This window comes from Sinocyclocheilus grahami, unplaced genomic scaffold (genome assembly GCF_001515645.1).
Source record: "Sinocyclocheilus grahami isolate Dianchi unplaced genomic scaffold, SAMN03320097.WGS_v1.1 scaffold549.1, whole genome shotgun sequence".
Classification (NCBI taxonomy): Eukaryota; Metazoa; Chordata; class Actinopteri; order Cypriniformes; family Cyprinidae; genus Sinocyclocheilus; species Sinocyclocheilus grahami.
In genome coordinates this window covers 873,336-891,691 of record NW_015505728.1, presented here as the reverse complement: position 1 = coordinate 891,691, position 18,356 = coordinate 873,336, and the positions used below count along the sequence as shown (strand labels likewise).

The window sequence follows — 18,356 nt, the reverse complement described above, 5'->3', positions numbered from 1 at the left end:
AACCAGAGTAAATGCAGACTAGTTAGACAGTATGAAATATGTGCTTTTATTTTTCTGAGTGATCAGATTTAAAGATTTTGCCTCATGATGAAATGGGCAAAGGATTTCTGCTTTTCATTGAAGGAGAAATCCAACAATGAAAATAAATGAATCAATCAATCAATCCTGTTTTGATTTAAAAAAAAAAGGCAAATTCATTCTAAAAAGAAAATGCAGTGTTTCAAGTATTACAGTATAGCATATTGGTACCTGTATATTTTACCATTTATAAAATATATAGGCACTATTTTTCATTAAGTGACTATGTTAATATATCAAAATCAGCCTTTTGCCTTGAAATGTACTTATAACCACCATAATAATGCAGGTATTAAAATATAAAGCCACATGATGACTCAGAGTTTATTGTAAAAGGCCTTTCCATAAAACATGGCCAGTACTCATATAAACAATTCACAGGGTCAAACACACAAAGACAAAACACTGTCACTGTAACACATTACACTAAAATAATGCAATAAACTAAATAACATCAAACGTTTAACAAAACACCCTAATGTAAATTAGTGGTTACAAAAATGAGAAGAAACAAAACTATTTGTTTAAAATATACTGGGAATGTCCTTTTACTGTTTACAATACATACAGTGCCTTGTGAAAGTATTCATACCCCTTCATTTATTTCACATTTTGTTATGTTTCTGCCTTATGTTAAACTGCTTTAAATTACTTTTTTCCACATCAATCTACACTCCATACACCATATTGACAAAGCAAAAACAGAACTGTCACAACTTCGTAAATTTATTTAATATAAAAAACTGAAATAAGTGCATTGCATAAGTATTCATACCCGTAACTAAATATTTAGCTGAAGCACCTTTACAGTCTCAAGTCTTTTTTGTTTGATGCGACAAACTTTGCTCTTCAGCATTTGGCAATTATCTGCCATTCTTCTCCTGACCTCTTCACCTCTCAAGCTCTGTCAGGTTGGATGGAGGCAGATGCACATTTTCAGGTTTCTCCAGAAATATTTGATTGGGTTCAAGCTCAGGCTCTGGCTGGGCCACTCAAGGACATTCACAGAGTTGTCTATAATTGACTCCTGCTGTGTACTTAAGGTCATTGTCCTGTTGGAAGGTGAACCTTCTGCCCAGTTTAAGGTTCTGAATGCTCTGGACTAGGTTTTCATTAAGGCTATCTCAGTATTTTGGTGCATTGAGCTTTTCTTCTACTCCGATGAGTCCCTCAGTCCCTGCCGCTGTAAAACACTGAACCACAGCATGAGGCTGCTACCAGCACATTTTACTTTTGGGATGGTACTCTGCAGCTGATGAGCAGTGCCTGGTTTCCTTCAAACATGATGCTTGGAATTGAGGTTCATCAGACCAGAGAATCTTGTTTCTCACAGTCTGAGGGTCCTTTAGGTGCTTTTTTGCAAATTCCAAGTGTGTTTTCATGTGTCTTACCTGAAGAGAGGATTGAGTCTTGCCACACCGCCATAAAGCCCAGATTGGTGGAGTGTTGCAGTGATGTTTGTCCTTCTGTAGATTTCTCCAATTTGCATATATGATCATGGAGCTCAACTAGAGTGACTGTCAGGTTCTTGGTCACCACACTAACCAAAGCCCTTCTCCATCAGTTGCTCAGTTTGAACAGTTCTGGTTGTTTCAAACTTCTTCCATTAAGGGTAATAGATACTACATACTTCTGTGACCCTTCAGTGAAGTAGAATTTTTTCCTGAACTCTTCCCCCAGATGTGTGGCTTGACACAAACCTGTTTCTGAGCTCTACAGGCAGTTATTTTGACCTCAGGGCTTGGCTTTTGCTCTGATATGCATTATCAGATGTTAGACCTTTTATTAAGACGTGTGTGCCATTCCAAATTTTTCCCATTCAATTGAATTTGCCACAGGTTAACTTCACTCAAAGTGTAGTGACATCTACAAGCAATATGTATGTTCCTGAGCTAAATTTCAACTGTCCCAGATAATGCAATGGAATCATTTAAGTTTTTTATTTTTAATAAATTTGCTTTACCATTATGGTGTATGGAGTGTAGATTGATGTGGAAAAAAAGTAATTTAAAGCAGTTTAACATAAGGCAGGAACATAACAAAACGTGAACATTTTTACTTGCAAAAAACATACATCTGACAGTATTTTATAGTGAAACTACATGTAATGTTAAACCATTTACAGTTTTTCACTGTAAAACTTACATTAAACCAATTATCAGGTATTTACTATAGAGTTTTAAAGTTTTTCAATAATATATGTATTTATTTATTGCCACTAAAGCCATACCCTAAATAAGAAATATAATTTGACTTTTATCTTTCATCAGTAAGGAACCACCCAGAACTAGTAAGCCCAATTAACCCAATAGCAACGCACTAGAAATAACTTTAAAAAAAAACATAGCAAAAGCATAGCAACACCCTGGTAACCAACCTACCCTAAGATTGAGTCACTCTTCCATCCTCTCTGCACCTTTTCATTTCAAACAAACTTCCACCCACCTGCAGCTGTGTCCTTTTCCTGCACTTCACTTCATGTACACGTTCCATCTTATCCATCTGAATCTCCCTCTTTGTGCTGTACCAGAATAGAGCACCCTGGGACTCTGTTCTATTCAGCTCCAACCATCTACCTTTTTAAATCAACCATGTTTGTTCTCCCACAGAGGAAAAACTCTAAAGCTTTAGCGTGGTTTGATGCCGAGCAGCACTGCACACATATTTAGCCCAACCTGTTTCTTCCAATAGCAAAAGATGAAAAGAATCAGATATCACTGATTATTCCATTTCTGAAATATTAACTTTCCAGACTTAATATATAATGCATGATTCTGTGATAAGGTTTGGTTTTAGCAATGTAAGCTTTGAAGAAACTTTGTCAAGTTGCGTAAATAAACAATAAAGCAGTACTTGCTGTGCTCACTTGATGAGTGTTATTTTATTTTTATTTATTTACTTTATTACATTTTCATGTACTGTATCATTGTGTATTTTTTATTCAACATGATCCACTGTTCCCTCTTGTTTTGTCAGATGCCTATAAAATGGATGGCTTTGGAGTGCATCCACTATAGGAAATTCACCCATCAGAGTGACGTATGGAGTTACGGTGAGATGAGCCTTAATTGCAGTTAATTGCCTCAGTAAAATGTAACTTATCTTATTTAAAGTCTAATTTCAAGTGTTTTCGTGCAGTTAGACTCTGTATGAATCAGACAAACACCGACACGACAGTCTCAACACATGCCTACAAGCTTTTAAATTGATGTTTATTGGATTTTTTCCAGGAGTGACTATCTGGGAGCTGATGACATTCGGAGGAAAGCCGTATGATGGAATCCCAACCCGAGAGATTCCTGACCTGCTGGAGAAAGGAGAGAGGCTTCCTCAACCTCCCATCTGCACTATTGACGTCTACATGGTCATGGTCAAATGTAAGGGAGCTTTGCACAAATTTTCATCCCAAATATTTTTTTCTTCACACCCATGACACATCATGGTAGAAGTTTTTATTTAGTGTTCAAGCAGGTCAGCTAAGGAAACCTTGCGTTTATACTGTAGGTCAGTGACCTTTGAATCCTGTTGTGTATAAGTAAGCTGCTACATAATTATCAATAAGAAATTGTAGGTTATTAATTAAGACATTTAAAATGCATCAACATGATTTAATGTTTTTATTGTGACACAGTTGTTCAGTACAGCTGTTTTTCTCTCAGCCTGTTGATCAGTCTGACGTCAAGTGTTTACAAATGTTCCTTCAGATCCTAAATAACAGTGTTGTTTTTGTTAACTAAAACTAAAACTATTAGAATTGCTAATTGAAATAAAACTAAAATAAAATACAATATAAATATCTGATGAAAAAGAAAAATTAGATATGCTGCGGAGGAAACTTTTTAAAAATTAAAAAGTTAAACTATAATAATTACCAAAACTGAACCTGAAATAAAAATAAATATAAAAAATAACAAAAATACTAAAACTAAAAAGAAACCGAAAATAAAAAGCTAATTCAAAATATTTATTTTCGAAAATAGTTTATAAATTGTACTAAAATAAATGAAAAGCAAACAACAAACGGTGCTAACATTGTGCTGTAGTACTACACAAAAAAAAACATGATTAAAACCTTTATTGCCAGACCTAAATCTTTATTGGCCATACCGTGATTCATCTTTTATGAATAATTAAAATACTGGTGTCTGGGACATTGTGAGCCATGAACTAAACAGCTATTGAGATGTGTTCTTACTTGAAACAGAGTAGAGGCTTCGACCCGGAAACAATATTGGGACAGAAATATGTTTACAGAACTTACCATGAAAGTAAGTTAATTCCAGAGAATTTCACTGCAGAAATATGAAGCTTGCAGTTTTGTTAAATCGCTTATTTGAATTGCTCTGTATAAAATATGTTATTTGAGTTGTTAATGCGCTCTACTGTTCTAGGCGGATGAACTTATCAACTTATCAGCATATTGTTATGTGCGTTGTTTTAAACACATTTTCTATTGTTTTAAAAATAGAGGGAAAATTATTTCTTTGGTATTTGTCAGCATTTCGCAGATGCTGAAGCCAGAACCTTCTATTAAATGTACAGAAAGCTCACAGCATTGTTTATCCGTTGTGTTCTACTTTGCTGACTGAAGTTGTGCTATGCGTGTCCCTCCAGGCTGGATGATAGATGCAGACAGCAGACCCAGATTTAAGGAGCTTGCAGCAGAGTTCAGCCGAATGGCAAGAGATCCACAACGTTACCTAGTCATCCAGGTAAGAGCCTCACTGCTGGGCTCAAGTGGCCATGATGTGCTGTACAATAATAAAATAAAAGAACAAATGATAAATAAAACACATAAGCGTCATAAAGTCTTGTTTCATGATATCTCAAGCCCGATGCTCTCTGTGTCAGGGGGACGACCGCATGAAGCTGCCCAGCCCCAATGACAGTAAGTTCTTCCAGAGTCTGCTAGATGAGGAGGAACTGGAGGATCTGATGGATGCCGAGGAGTATTTGGTGCCACAAACCTTCAGTATTCCTCCACTGGCATACACAACCAGATCACGCATGGACCCCAACAGAGTGAGTGTACTACCCGATCACACACTCACGCAGAGTCATTTAATAAACCACACTCTGTCAGAGACAGTATAGCAGAGACGGGCCACTTGTATTACAATGAATGGGGTAAATTGAAATGCCCAGTTTGGAAGCTCTAGTAATGGAAGGCATGTCTTCCTCATAAAAGAGCCAGTTTGCAAAGTCATCGCTTGGTCTTCACAACAGTTCTTGCGTTTTGACTGATGTCACAAAATGTGAATTGGCTAGACCTAACCTGAAAGAAAATAATTGTACATTTTTTGTTTTGGGTGTTTATATATACTACCGTTCAAAAGTTTGGAGTAACCAATGTTTTTTTGTTCAGCAAGGATGCATTAAATTTACCAAAAGTGACAGTAAAGACTTTTAAATTGTTACCAAAAAAATCTACATTATTAATAATTATTTTGGACTCCCTATTCATCAAATATCCTGAAAGAAAATGTATCATGGTTTCAACATGATGAAAAGATTAAATGCTTTTTGCTGAAAATTTAGCTTTGCCATCACATAACTAAATTATATTTAAAAAGAAAATAGAAAATTAAAAATAGAAAATGTGTTTTAAATTGTAATATTTCACAGTATTACTGTTTTTTTTTCTTTCTTTTTACTATTTTGATCAAATAAATCCAGCCTTTTTGAGCCTAAGAGACTTCTTTCAAACTTATTAAAAATCGTACTGAGCCCAATCCTTTGAACGATAGTACCTAATTTGAATGTATCTTAAGGGACTTTGGAATCAGTCAGTGTTTAGTGGCTAAACCGGACTGTACTTTGTCTATGCAATTGTGTAAAGTCTTTCAAAGTCATTGGATTGTCATTTTTGCATTTCTTTAATGTACCTATCTAATGTACTTCATCTCAATACTTGGAAATAATAATAAGCTCTAGATTTCTGTTTTGGTAAAAAGTTTGAAGAGAATCAGTTCACTTAGGTGGCACTCTTCAGGATAGCACGAGTCCTGTCAAATATTGAAATATGTCTTTAGCAGGCAAAGGACAAGAGGTCGTTGATGCATTGAACATACATCATGCATCCACATTTGGGTATTTTGCACATATTTACATATTTTAGGATACCTTTTACATTTTAATGCACTTTTAGTTCTCACTCCATGAAGCTCTATTTATTGCTTGTCTAAGGCTGAATTGAGTTTTCAGATGAGTCCATCATCTAACTGACATTGACCTTGGAGTGGATGGATGCTCTGCTGGCCAATTAAGTGCTGCCCACATGAGCATCCCAGAAAGCCTGGACCACCATTCCTGCACTGACAGATGCTACGCTGTCCCAGAACGAACCTGTCTGCCGTTGAAATATGAAATCACGAATGCGATGAGAAAAGGAAGTCTCAAAATTCAATAATGCCCCCCTATTGATAAAGGGTATTGAAATGCTGAGATTCACACAGTCTTTTTTTATTTACAGGTGCTAATTTGTCTTAGCATTTGACATGCATTAAGGTTTTCCTGTAGAGCGGAGGAAGGAAAAAAATAAAATCACCCTCAATACACGTGTGCCTATAACAGGCTCCATGCCTGGGCTTTCATTACAGAGGCATACCAGTGTAAATAACTGGGTCCTCACTAAAGTGAAGATGATATTTGCCCATTGACAGGAAGTCCAGAGTGGGTATTTGCTCTGTGTTAGTCAGCCATGAGCACGTTATTAACTGTTGGTGTGCGCAGCGGCAATGGGAAAGGACAACCGATTGGGATGCATCTCAAACAGCTCTTAACTGTAACTTAGCAAGACAAAATCTCAGGGTTCAATCAGTCTTTGCCAGGGACTTAGAACGGATTTAGCGAGGGTGTGAGAGTGTGTGGGAGGGGTGGGTGTGATGAAATGTTTCCTCTTTTCGCCTGGACCATGTTCGCAAACCATGTGTGCCATTTTGCATTCTAACTTGCGTTTTGTTTTCGTCTAACTGGGAGAGAAAAGAGAGTGAGCGGTATGAATATCAATGAGGGACATCAATCCTTCAGAGCCTCTTTGGAACATTACAGAAATCTTTCGCCTGCAGTTTGCCGTATAAACTGAGCTTTCTGCCAAATAACCCAAATAGCGGATTGCAATATTAACTCAAATTCAACTCCACTCAAAATGTTTTGAAGTTTGAGCATAATGGAAAAAGCAAATTTTTGTGCATGTCTTTCAGCTCATCCTTGGTCAGTGGGTTGTAAATGTTTAATGGGATACTGGGATAAAAGCTAATTTTTTTAGGTTTGGCATAAACATTAAATACTTTATTAAGCTTTATATTTTCATGTTTACTTTGTATAAATTATTTTATACTTTTAAAATAATGGTTATTCCTTGTAAACTGCAAATTTGATTTATTGAATACTCAAATGAAATTTCTGAAGCCTTTTATTCACAAGATTATCCAATAATGGGCATTACCATGTTTATTTATATACACTTTCAGTTACTTTCTATAAGACAATAACTACTATGATATGTAAAGATATAAAATTACTAATTTCATGATATGGCATTTAATGATACTGCCCACTCCTTACACAAGTATAGTTTTACATTAGTTGTGACAGTCTCAACTCTTAGTTCCTCTTCTTTAGAGTAATGGTCTGCCCAGCAGCACTCTTCATTCACAACAACGAACTCCAGTGTGTTCAAACAGCATCATGGACGGGTGCTGGAGAAGACAGGACAGAGAAAGAGAGATGAGATGGGTGTTTTGTGGTTAGTGGAGAAGCAGAGAAAATGTCAGTGGTAAGGGAAAATGAGGAAACAGACACTGAATTGAGGACATAGCCAGTGTTTCTCTGAGCAGACAGAACACCTGCAAAATTACTGCAGAGAGTTTACAGCATCAGTAGAAAAGTACTATGGTACTAGGTACTACCATGTGAGTATCACACTATAGTTGCAAATTCGATTAAAAATAGTCAGATAACCATCTTGTTTTGAATAATCAAGTGAATTAAATGCTTTACAAAAATCCTTTGGTTTTCTCTGAAGTGCTTTAAAGAACCATTTAAAATACCATAAGGCAGAAATATGGTGATCATTTAGTACCATGGTACTGTATTATAGTAACATGGTTTTACCATCTTATACCTTAAAAATGTACTTGGCCTTTTTGCTACAGTCTTGCCGCCACAGCACTTAACGAAAATCAAATTCACAACAAGAGCTAGAAACAAAGACAGGCATATGGAGAGAGTCTGAGGATTAGGAACAAGAAAAAACAAATAGTTTAATTGTGATGAGATTTCTAATTGCATCAGGAGAGCTGTGTTACTACACACTCGTCTGTTCATTCACTGTTGCCAAGTTTTCAATAAATCTCATAAACTGTATTAATATTTGGAGCCTCGCTAGCATAAAATATTTGCCTCTCTTGAAGTGTTTAATTGTAAAGCAAACAGAAATAGATCATGCCGAAGATACTAAAAGCCTCATTTGTGTTTCTGCAGAACCAGTTTGCGTACCAGGACGGCAGCTTCGGCATGGAGGAGATGATGGCCACTATCCCGCGGGTTGTGGCTGTGTCCGCGGTCAGCCCAGGCTGTTCTGGTCAGAAGCAATCTATGATCCAGCAGGGGGCATCGGGATCCTCTGAGGCATTTGAAGACAGCCGCTGTAATGGCACTCTGAGGAAGAAGGCTTCACCCAGGGCGAGCACCGGGGAGGACAGCAGTGGCCAGCGCTACAGCGCAGATCCAACTGTGATACTGTGTGAGCGTGGAGCAAGAGCTGAGACCGACCAGGATGGATACATGAGCGCCATGCAGGACAAAAAGCCCTCAGGTACTGGAAGGATAAACTGGAGCAAGCGAAGAGATTGATCTAACGGAGCTCACATAGAGATATGTTATGCATTTTACACTTGACATTATTTATCCAGTGTCATTTGTAACCTTCGGTTGTGTTTTTTCAATGATTCGCACTGTTTAGGTTGTTACCCAGTGGTTAGTAATTAATCCTGTGTAGTCATGTTTTGAAATTTCACTTTGTAAATTTGGGTTATGTTCTTGATATTTACAAGGTTAATAATATTGCCTCAACAAATACAGAACAAAACCTTTTTTTAATAACTGCTTGTCCATCTGTGTAAATTTCACCATATCCACTCTGGTCGTTTTAAAAGGGATAGTTCACCTAAAAATAAAAATTCTGTCTTTTACTCACCCTCATGCGATTGCACAACTGTAAGATTGACATTCTACTATGGAACACAAAATATATTTTGAAGAATGTTGGAAACCAAACAGTTGTGGAGACCACTGACTTTCATTGTATAAACAAAAAAATACTGAGACATCTCAAAATATGTTCTTTCCTCTTTTAAAGAAGAAAGTAAGTCAGTGAATGATGACAGAATGACAGAATTTGCAATCACTGTGACCTTTTTGCCTTTTCCTTAAATGTTGAAACTAAATAGAACCTGTAGAAGTTTCTGACTACAAAGCTCATAATATTTAATGAGAAAAGCTTTGAGAGAATTTGTGATAATTTGTCTGCTCTTAAACATTACATTAAGATTACACTCTTTAATCTAAAGTGACTGACATGGCATCAAGACAAATACTTTTATCTTTTAAGAAATTAACATGTTAATTTACTTACATGAATCCTGCTAAACAACCAGCCTCTTGTTTCAAATTGCTTAGCTATTGCACCAGTACTCAGTACCCACTAAAGCTGCATTTAACATACTATCAAGCAGTTTTTCATGACCTAGGGTTCAAAGCAGTGATTAATCCCTTTGAAATTTCATAAAAGTTGCTAAGACATTAAGAGTTTAGGACAGTTTGAAAAGAAGCTACTGAATCTTGGGCTAATTTGTGTTCATTCTTGCACAGTCATGGGCTCACTAGCACACTTTGTAACCTCAAACATTTTGCTCTCAAATAGAGCAAAAATGTTCATGAAAAGAACTTGGATTTACTATAACTCTAGGACTTCAGAGAGCATCCTGTTGAGTCTGTATAGAAAACCTGCTGAGATCAATGGTAGTCGGCTTTACCTTAGAGCGCTAGCTGCCACAATGTTCTCATCCTGCCAACCTCCTCTCTTCTGACAGCTCTTTTCTTTTCTCATGCAGATTATCTCATCCCTGTGGAGGAGAACCCTTTTGTCACCCATCGCAGAAACGGAGAGGTCCACACACTCGAGCGAGGTTACCACAGTACCTCCAACGGGCAGCCCAAAGTGGAGGATGAGTATGTCAATGACCCGTTGTACCTCAACACCTTCCATAACTCTGGGGAAAAGAGTCACGACGTATTGAGGAAGAACGGAGTCCCTGTGGCGCACACGGCAGCAGCAGCAGCAGTAGTAGCAGCAGCAGCAAATAGTGGAACTTCCACCAGCCAGAACCTTTCCCAAACAATGCAGCCAGCGGCATCCAATGCCCACGTCACAACACAGCCACTCTACCAAGGCAAACAAAGCATCTCCACCCTCTCAGGCCACACCCTCCACTCTGCCCATCCCGGACACCCCCTCCACCCGATGCACACCCTCCATCCCGCTCACTCCGGGACCATCAAGGCCGACATAAAGCCCAAAAAGACATTTGACAATCCTGAGTACTGGCAGCACAGTCTTCCCCCCAAGGCCACTCTCCACAACCCCGAGTATCTGCAGGACTGCAGCACACGCTTCTTCTACCGGCAAAACGGGCGGATCCGACCCGCCGTGGCTGAGAACCAGGAGTACCTGTCCGAGTATGCACTAAAACCGGGCACCGTGTTGCCACCTCCTCCCTACCGCCAGAGAAACACTGTTGTGTAGCAACAATGACCAAGACAAACAAGAAAAGTTGGAGGTAAAGAGAGAGTCATAGTGTGTTCTCACCCTGGCTCTCACACCAGCATCCCGATCTCTCCGCTCCTCTCTGAACTGGATTTAACACCCAACCTCCAATGACCTGGAACTGATCCACTTGAGTGATTTTCTCTTCCAGAGGCATTGGTCACAGATGGCAACATCAATCAAAGCTCCTTCCTGCTTGTCTCTCCTCACTTCAATCACCATTAAGACCTGTTTCCCCTATCTGAGCCCAACTCTTCCCAGCATTTGGTAGATGCTACACTCATCTCATTGAAAGCAAGTACTGACGTTGACATGCAACATGGGTTGATCCAATAGCAGAGAGGAGTCATTCTTTTGTGCAATTACAGAAATGTTTATCATTTATCTTGTTTTGGGATTTTGTTTTGAAGCTACGATAAGATCTGCTGTAATTTATGACTTCGGATAGCATAGTTTATTTTAGCACTCCATACATGATTTTATGAGGCAGATGTGTTGTATGCAAATCCATCGTATTGGGAATATCGTTGTGGGCCTTGGGACAAAAGGGCCCAAAATGGTCCTCAATGTCGCCTACTGATTGAGACTGAAAAAAAGTAAGCGACAGGCCTGCCTGTACACTACATGCTGTTATATACAACAAAACATGTTCATTACAGCATGGTGTCAACTGGGACCTTTGATCACCACCTTCTCGAATGGCACATCTTCAAAAGACACAATGTGTAATGTTCTGTTCAAAATATCTGCATAATTCAACTGCACATGTATTGCTCAAACAAGGCATTTTTTATTACTTCTATTGAGCCATTCTTCATTTTTGATTCTTAAGTAAGACTGGAATGATTGCCAACTGGAAACAGTCCTGCGGTCCATATTATACGCCTGTAAAACTACACGTGTAAAGGCAACTTGATGAAGACAAGCGCTCCACGCTGAGAACAGTATCAGCACGCATATGAACGAGTCCGTACTGCAGCCCTCCACAAAATCAATAACTTCATAAAAGCAGATCTGCAACAGTCTACTGTAATAAAGTTTTTATTGTTGATCTAGCCAGCATTGATCGGTATGCTCACAAAGTTGTCACCTTAAGGTAGCCTTCCTTATTTTGTCATTTAATGTGTGGAACGAAAACCCAGATTGGGTCTACCTTGAACTTTAGAAGCTAAAATCAATACTAGAGACCAAGAGCATCCATGTAGATGGACGTACAGTGTTGAACGGATATTTACACAGCTACAGAGGCCCAGGTTTGTACGGAAGACTCGACAGCACACAACGCCTGGCTCCTCTTCTTAAATATGGCCGGAAAACTGTTAGAACTATTTTAAACTTCACCCACATGCGAGTCAATAAGATGTACAAGACTTGCGATTAAGATGGCAGCTTTTTCTAGCTGGGTTCATTAAAACTGCAACAGTGAGGGACGTTTTGAAATCAAGAAGGCAGGAGTACCATCATGCAGTACCATGAGGAACAAATGAGAGCGTACGAATGGATTATTTGCCCCCGAGGTCAGAGATGAGACTGCCTCAAATCTGTCAACTCCATTTGAACTGTCTCCCATAATGACTTTTCTATAAGAAGCGTCTCATGGAGCTACACGGATAGGAATTTAGGAAGATAACGCAGCTTATTTGGGCATGTTGTTCTCCTCAAATGGTGGAAAACAACTTTGCTACATCTTCGGTAAAACCACGCCATCCAGGTTTCTATGGCTAGATTGTGTATAGTTTTGAACACTGCCAGTCACTATGCTTTTCTGTTAAGGGGAATAATAATGTTGTTGTGTTGCTTGGTTGGAGATGTTTTATAGCACTTAACAGCCTGGCACAGCCACATGAGTTTGTTTTAAACACCAACGGCACTGATTGAATACTCATTTATTATAATCATAGCTACATGACGATAGCAAACACCACCCGCCCACATACGTTTGTTTTGCTCTATCATTTTTTTTTCCTTTGTATGTTTTTTTTTGTGCTTATGAATATGAAGGTTTATGGTTACATGGAGCACTTTAATTAATGAACATAACAAAGATAGAGCAGAATTCTTTTCATTGTGGGAATTGCTGTTCCCATGTGATAACAGATTTGACAAATTACATTTTTGGCTCTCTACTGGAAACAAAATCAGGGAATGTTAGTGGCGCGCAGTAATTTTGCCAAACACGGATGTTTACTAATTGAAGTATTTATCTCAAGCTTTTATTCTTAAATATAATGCAATTAGGGCAGAATTTAAGGTGGGTCACAGTAATGCTAAGATTACTTATAACAATAATATAAGACACCTTTACAGGACAAAACTGATACTTGAAATTGCTTTATTTTAGCTCCTATAGAGTTTGGAAAGTAGTTTAACAGTTATGAAGTACAGTGTGTAGAACTAAGGCCAAATTATATTTTTATTCAGCTTTCTTGTATTTATTATGAATCCAGTGCATAGTTATTTAAAGGATTCTGGTTGGGGTTATCAAAAGCCCAAAGAAGTACAAACTCCATGAAAACCCTCTTGTGTATAATTTCCTTCTCTTAGCCTAATTAAAGGCAAGGACCTCGTGCATATGCTACTGATAATGTCACCGCAAGTCTGGGTGTCTAAATCTATATGTAGCAACTGCTGTGAATACAGGGTGGGTAAAGAGCTACTAAATCCATCAAGTGAGGAACAACTAGGCCAAAATACAGAGAGAAGAATGCCTGAAATGTGAGGGTGACTGTTTGTGAAGACTTTCACAATTAGAGACTGTTAGAGGATGGAACTCATTCTCTTTGGAAACATTTCCACTTTCTAGGAAGTGAGGTTTGGATGGAGCACAAACATTTTGTCTCACTGCACATTGTTCATTGGTGACTCACATTTAGCAGAATCTAGAAGAACATGTGAAAGACATCTTGACATGAACTTGTGTATATATACCTGAAGGGGCTTGAAGATAGTTATTAAATCAAGAGTAGCAAGATACTGGTGAAGGCTTATGTTCTGCTTTTTTTTAAACATTGCTTTAAAAAATCTGAAGATTGAGTTCACTAAGTTTCAGTGCAACACTCTTGAATCAACTGTTCAAAATGCTTAGTGTGCTGGTTGTCATGCTCTTCTCCATCATTCAATTAATGATCATGTCGTTTATGTGTAGGTTTACTGCCTGATTTCTGTTAAGAGTAATAGGCCAATGAATTAATGAACCCAATTTACATAAGGCATGTGTATGCTAAAATAATAAAGACTTAATTTACAGTAAATACAGCGCAGAAACTATTTTGCCACATTTAGTGTTTGGTTAAACTGAACTGTGGGTGGTTGGTTAGAAAGTGTTGCGTTTTGAGTTCAAAAATCTAATTCAAATGTGCTTAGTGAATTCACCCTTTGATAATTTTTTTAGCTTTACTCCCTCATTTTTAACATATTTATCAGCTAGTTGCAATATCCATGATTTAGGCACTTAAAATTCCCTTAATAGGTTTTAATGAGCCCTACAGCTCTTTTATAATGACCATGTCATCGTATATTTTCAGTATAGAGAGGCAATAAGTTTTACAAAATACAATGCGTTTCAGTTTCTGTGATCACATTACCGTTAAGGTACTTACAGTATGTTAGGGCACTTAATGTTTAACGCCAACAATTAAATTAATTTACAGTGTTATTGTGTCTGATCTGATCATGTGTATTTACATATGAAATCTGCAGTGTCAAAGATGCAAACAAGCACAGGTTTGTTCTTTTGGGTCCTTCTCATTAGCTGTGCCCCCTTTTCTTGTATTTTCTTTTGCAATGCTCACTGGAACTTAGTTTGCATGTGGCAAGGTAGTCAGAAAGTATCGGTAGACTAAGCACAGTTAAAAAAAATCATTTTATATTACAAAGGACAAAAAAGGGGAAGAAAAACACCTTCCTGCAACATTGACATTTGGAATGGTTGTTCCTCATGATTTTACTACTGTACGTCAATGAGAAAATGTGAATAGTATTTTTATAGACAGTTGAATTGGCCAGATGTATTTGTAAATAGCTGGGAAACTTATGCTCTTTTTGGACTGACCTTTTTTTCCCCATTATGTTTTGTTCACGTATATTGTGTGTGACCGGTTATTCTTATTTCATGGCTGTATATATCTGTAATTTGAACAGCACATATTTGATTTTGTAGATCTTGCAGGTTCTTTTAGTACTTTGGTGTGTTTTTTCGTGACCGTATGTAGCCCGGCTTGGTGCTTTTTGTGTTTTTTAACCTCTGCCTGTGTTCAAGAGGTAGGAGATGTTTTCTTTCTGTCAGGTATAGCCTCCCTCCATCACCCCACAATTTTCTCTTTTTGTACAGAATCCAGCGTGGGGAATCTGCAGCTGTGTGACGATAGCATTTGTATCTCCCAGGAATCTCTCTAAACTCCAGTTAGGCTTCTCCTGACTTTAGTCCTGGCCATATGAGTAGTGTCTAGTTCTTTCTCAGTATGTAATTCATATTCATGCACGATCTCCCATCTCTTCACATCTGCAGCCAACCGCACCGTGAGCTCAGGCTTAGCCGAGGGCCGTGAGCGCAAACACGGTGAAAAATGACGGCAAAAGCTGAGTTCAACCTTCTCAAATACATCCGCCATGGTGTTCCTCCAAGAGATCCGTAAGTCAGAGTGTATTATTCATGCTGTCAAGTGGACTAATTGCCTGGAGTGGTGTTCATTTGGCCACGTTGTTATTGAGTGACGGCTCATCAAAACTAAAGTCAAGTCTTGCCATTTTTAATGCCCATCTTCAGCTCTGGTCACAGTAAATTTCTTCACCACAGCTTTCCCATTCCCCAAAGCTAGAGCATTTAAATACTGTTTCACAGTTTTGTTACCTGAATCTATATTTTTAATTTAATATAAATAAATAAATACAACACCTGATATACGAGTCTTATAAGAGATCTTTTTGAATGACCCATTCTGACATTTTTTTCACAGCATTTTGAATGTCTTGATGGATAGCGAGAGTCTGTCAAGTCTGCGACCACCTCGAAGGCAATGATTCAGATTTTCACTCTCTTAAAATCAGATATGCCGCATGCTTTCAGATTTCAAAAATCACATACTACAGCCTTTTTAAGCATCATAAAAAAGATGGCATATAACATCAAAATGTCACAGTGAACCGCTAGATGTTCTGTCCATGTGATTTTGACTGCATATTCATCACTTTGTTTCAACAGAAGTCTTGTCTCTGAATTAAGCTCTAATCAGATGGCAATTGTTTTATATGAGGATGTGACGTAGTTCAGCATTTATAGGTGTTAGTCAGTCATTTTATTGTGCTTTACACTGCAATCTGATGAAAGTTATTGCACTTTTACCTGAATTGCATTGCAACCACCTTAAAACGTAATATCTTTGATAATCACAACAAACGTAATATAGTAAACCGTGATTATTTGTGTTGTGTGCTTGTGCATGACAGATCTTTTCCCCGCAGTGACATTTTATGGTATCATCACTGGAAATCCAATATTGTAAGAGGGTGTGATCAGTATTGTCTTTCTTTTTTTCTCAAAGTCAAATCACTTTTCTCAAGCACATAATTGAGTGTGATAGACGCAATCCATCATTTTCCCAGCCCTCCCCTCTTTACCTGTGATATTATAATATAGTAAACCGTGATTATTTGTGTTGTGTGCTTGTGCATGACAGATCTTTTCCCCGCAGTGACATTTTATGGTATCATCACTGGAAATCCAATATTGTAAGAGGGTGTGATCAGTATTGTCTAATCACTTTTCTCAAGCACATAATTGAGTGTGATAGACGCAATCCATCATTTTCCCAGCCCTCCCCTCTTTACCTGTGATATTCTGTATGGATTTTCCCTTGAAGAGAAATGATCAGAATCTCTGGATCTAAATATGACCGGATCTCTCCAGCTGAGATGATTTACTGCCGCAGTTTTTGTACCTGTTTTTCTGAAAACATCTGCATTCTACCCTAAAATAATTCATTTGATTGGGTAATATGCTCTAAATTAGGATCAAATTAGGTGCTTTCATATTACTTGTGTGTGAACAGAACCAGAAAAATTCTGGAAAATTAACTCCAGCAATCGCTCGCCTACAGGAATAGTTCATCCAAAAATAAAAATTGTTTAATAAAAAAAATAATCATTTACTCACTGTTCCAAACCAGTATGGTGTAATCCACCCCCCACCCCCCAATATTTCTTAAGATTCTTAAGAAGTCTACTGTATATCTATATATGTCTACTGTTTTATTTCACACAAATAAAAGCATACATAGAATGATATAAGGGTGAGTAAATCATGATGGAAACTGTATTATTTTCACTATAAACTAAATACTATTCACTAAATAGGCTACAATTCATTCACTATAAACTATTCATTTGAAGAATTGCAGCATTTTTGGGAAAAGGTCTGCCTATATTGTAAAATCTGGAATACATAAAAAAAAAATCCAGATTTTGCCCTGATATGCAGTCTGGAGATTTCGCAGAAAATCGCATAGTGTATAAAGGTACAGACGCCGATGTTTTAGCTTAACACTATGATTTTATTAAGTTGGCAAGTGTATGATGCCCATAGTGTTTTAAAATCTGGCAACAAAAACAAATGTGGCATTTTTACTATAAAGTTAATCTGTCAATTTCGCTGGTTTTGTATGTCAAAGTAGCTAATGATTACTTTAATTATATTATTAGTTGTTAATTATGTCACTCATCTCCAAATTCAGGATTAGTGTTTGCTTTAGTGATCATTTTTAAATATCCAATATTATAAAGAATCACCTTTAGAGTCACATTTACCCTGATAATATACTGCAGCTGTCTGCATTAATGAACCAAGGGAGAGCACAATGGTGTTCTCTTTCACAACAGAGCAATGCTATTCTATTTTAACATTGTGGAGCTGAGCATCTTCATTTCCATAAATGCAGAGATAAATGTTGTGCTTCGTCATGTGGCAAGAACGTATATGGCGTTAAAGGCGATAGAGGGCATTTTCCAGACTACGCAGCCTGGTGTTACTGAAAGCCCTGTCGGTACATCAGCACGCGCTGCGTTCGTGATTGAGTGGGCCCGGTATAGACCACTAAGCAGAGGAAGAGTTCCCCTGAGAGCTTTCATTATAGAACGCATATTACATTCCCTGCAGTGGAGAGATGAGGCGCAAAAGCCACCAAGCAAGAGTCTTTCATTTTCCCTCAACGTGCCCATCGATATACCTCTGCCTACAGGTAACCTACGGGCCAATCTCTAGAGCAATCTCATTGACTGAATCCCATTACACAATATAATTTTTGAATCTAACAGAATGATTGCCACCAAACACATTAGCATTTCATATGGGATATTTTCCTGGCTGCTGTGGCTGAGCAATGCTATAGTCTGCTAATCTCTAAAAAATGTAACAAAACCTCATACATTATATATGTTTATTTTTATTTTTTTTAGC

The 18,356-nt window shown here is 37.8% G+C and overlaps 1 protein-coding gene across 1 annotated transcript in view; it reads left to right on the top strand.

The window, feature by feature from the left end:
* The window catches only part of LOC107555909 (receptor tyrosine-protein kinase erbB-4-like), a 236,491-nt gene extending 223,361 nt beyond the window's left edge, over positions 1 to 13,130 (top strand). Inside the window, exons 21-26 of the mRNA XM_016238851.1 lie at positions 3,055 to 3,130; positions 3,309 to 3,455; positions 4,693 to 4,790; positions 4,930 to 5,100; positions 8,563 to 8,896; positions 10,194 to 13,130. Coding sequence (XP_016094337.1) covers positions 3,055 to 3,130; positions 3,309 to 3,455; positions 4,693 to 4,790; positions 4,930 to 5,100; positions 8,563 to 8,896; positions 10,194 to 10,885 — 1,518 coding nt within the window. The 3' untranslated portion in view covers positions 10,886 to 13,130. The remainder of the gene's footprint in view (positions 1 to 3,054; positions 3,131 to 3,308; positions 3,456 to 4,692; positions 4,791 to 4,929; positions 5,101 to 8,562; positions 8,897 to 10,193) is intronic.
* Positions 13,131 to 18,356: the final 5,226 nt, after the last annotated feature.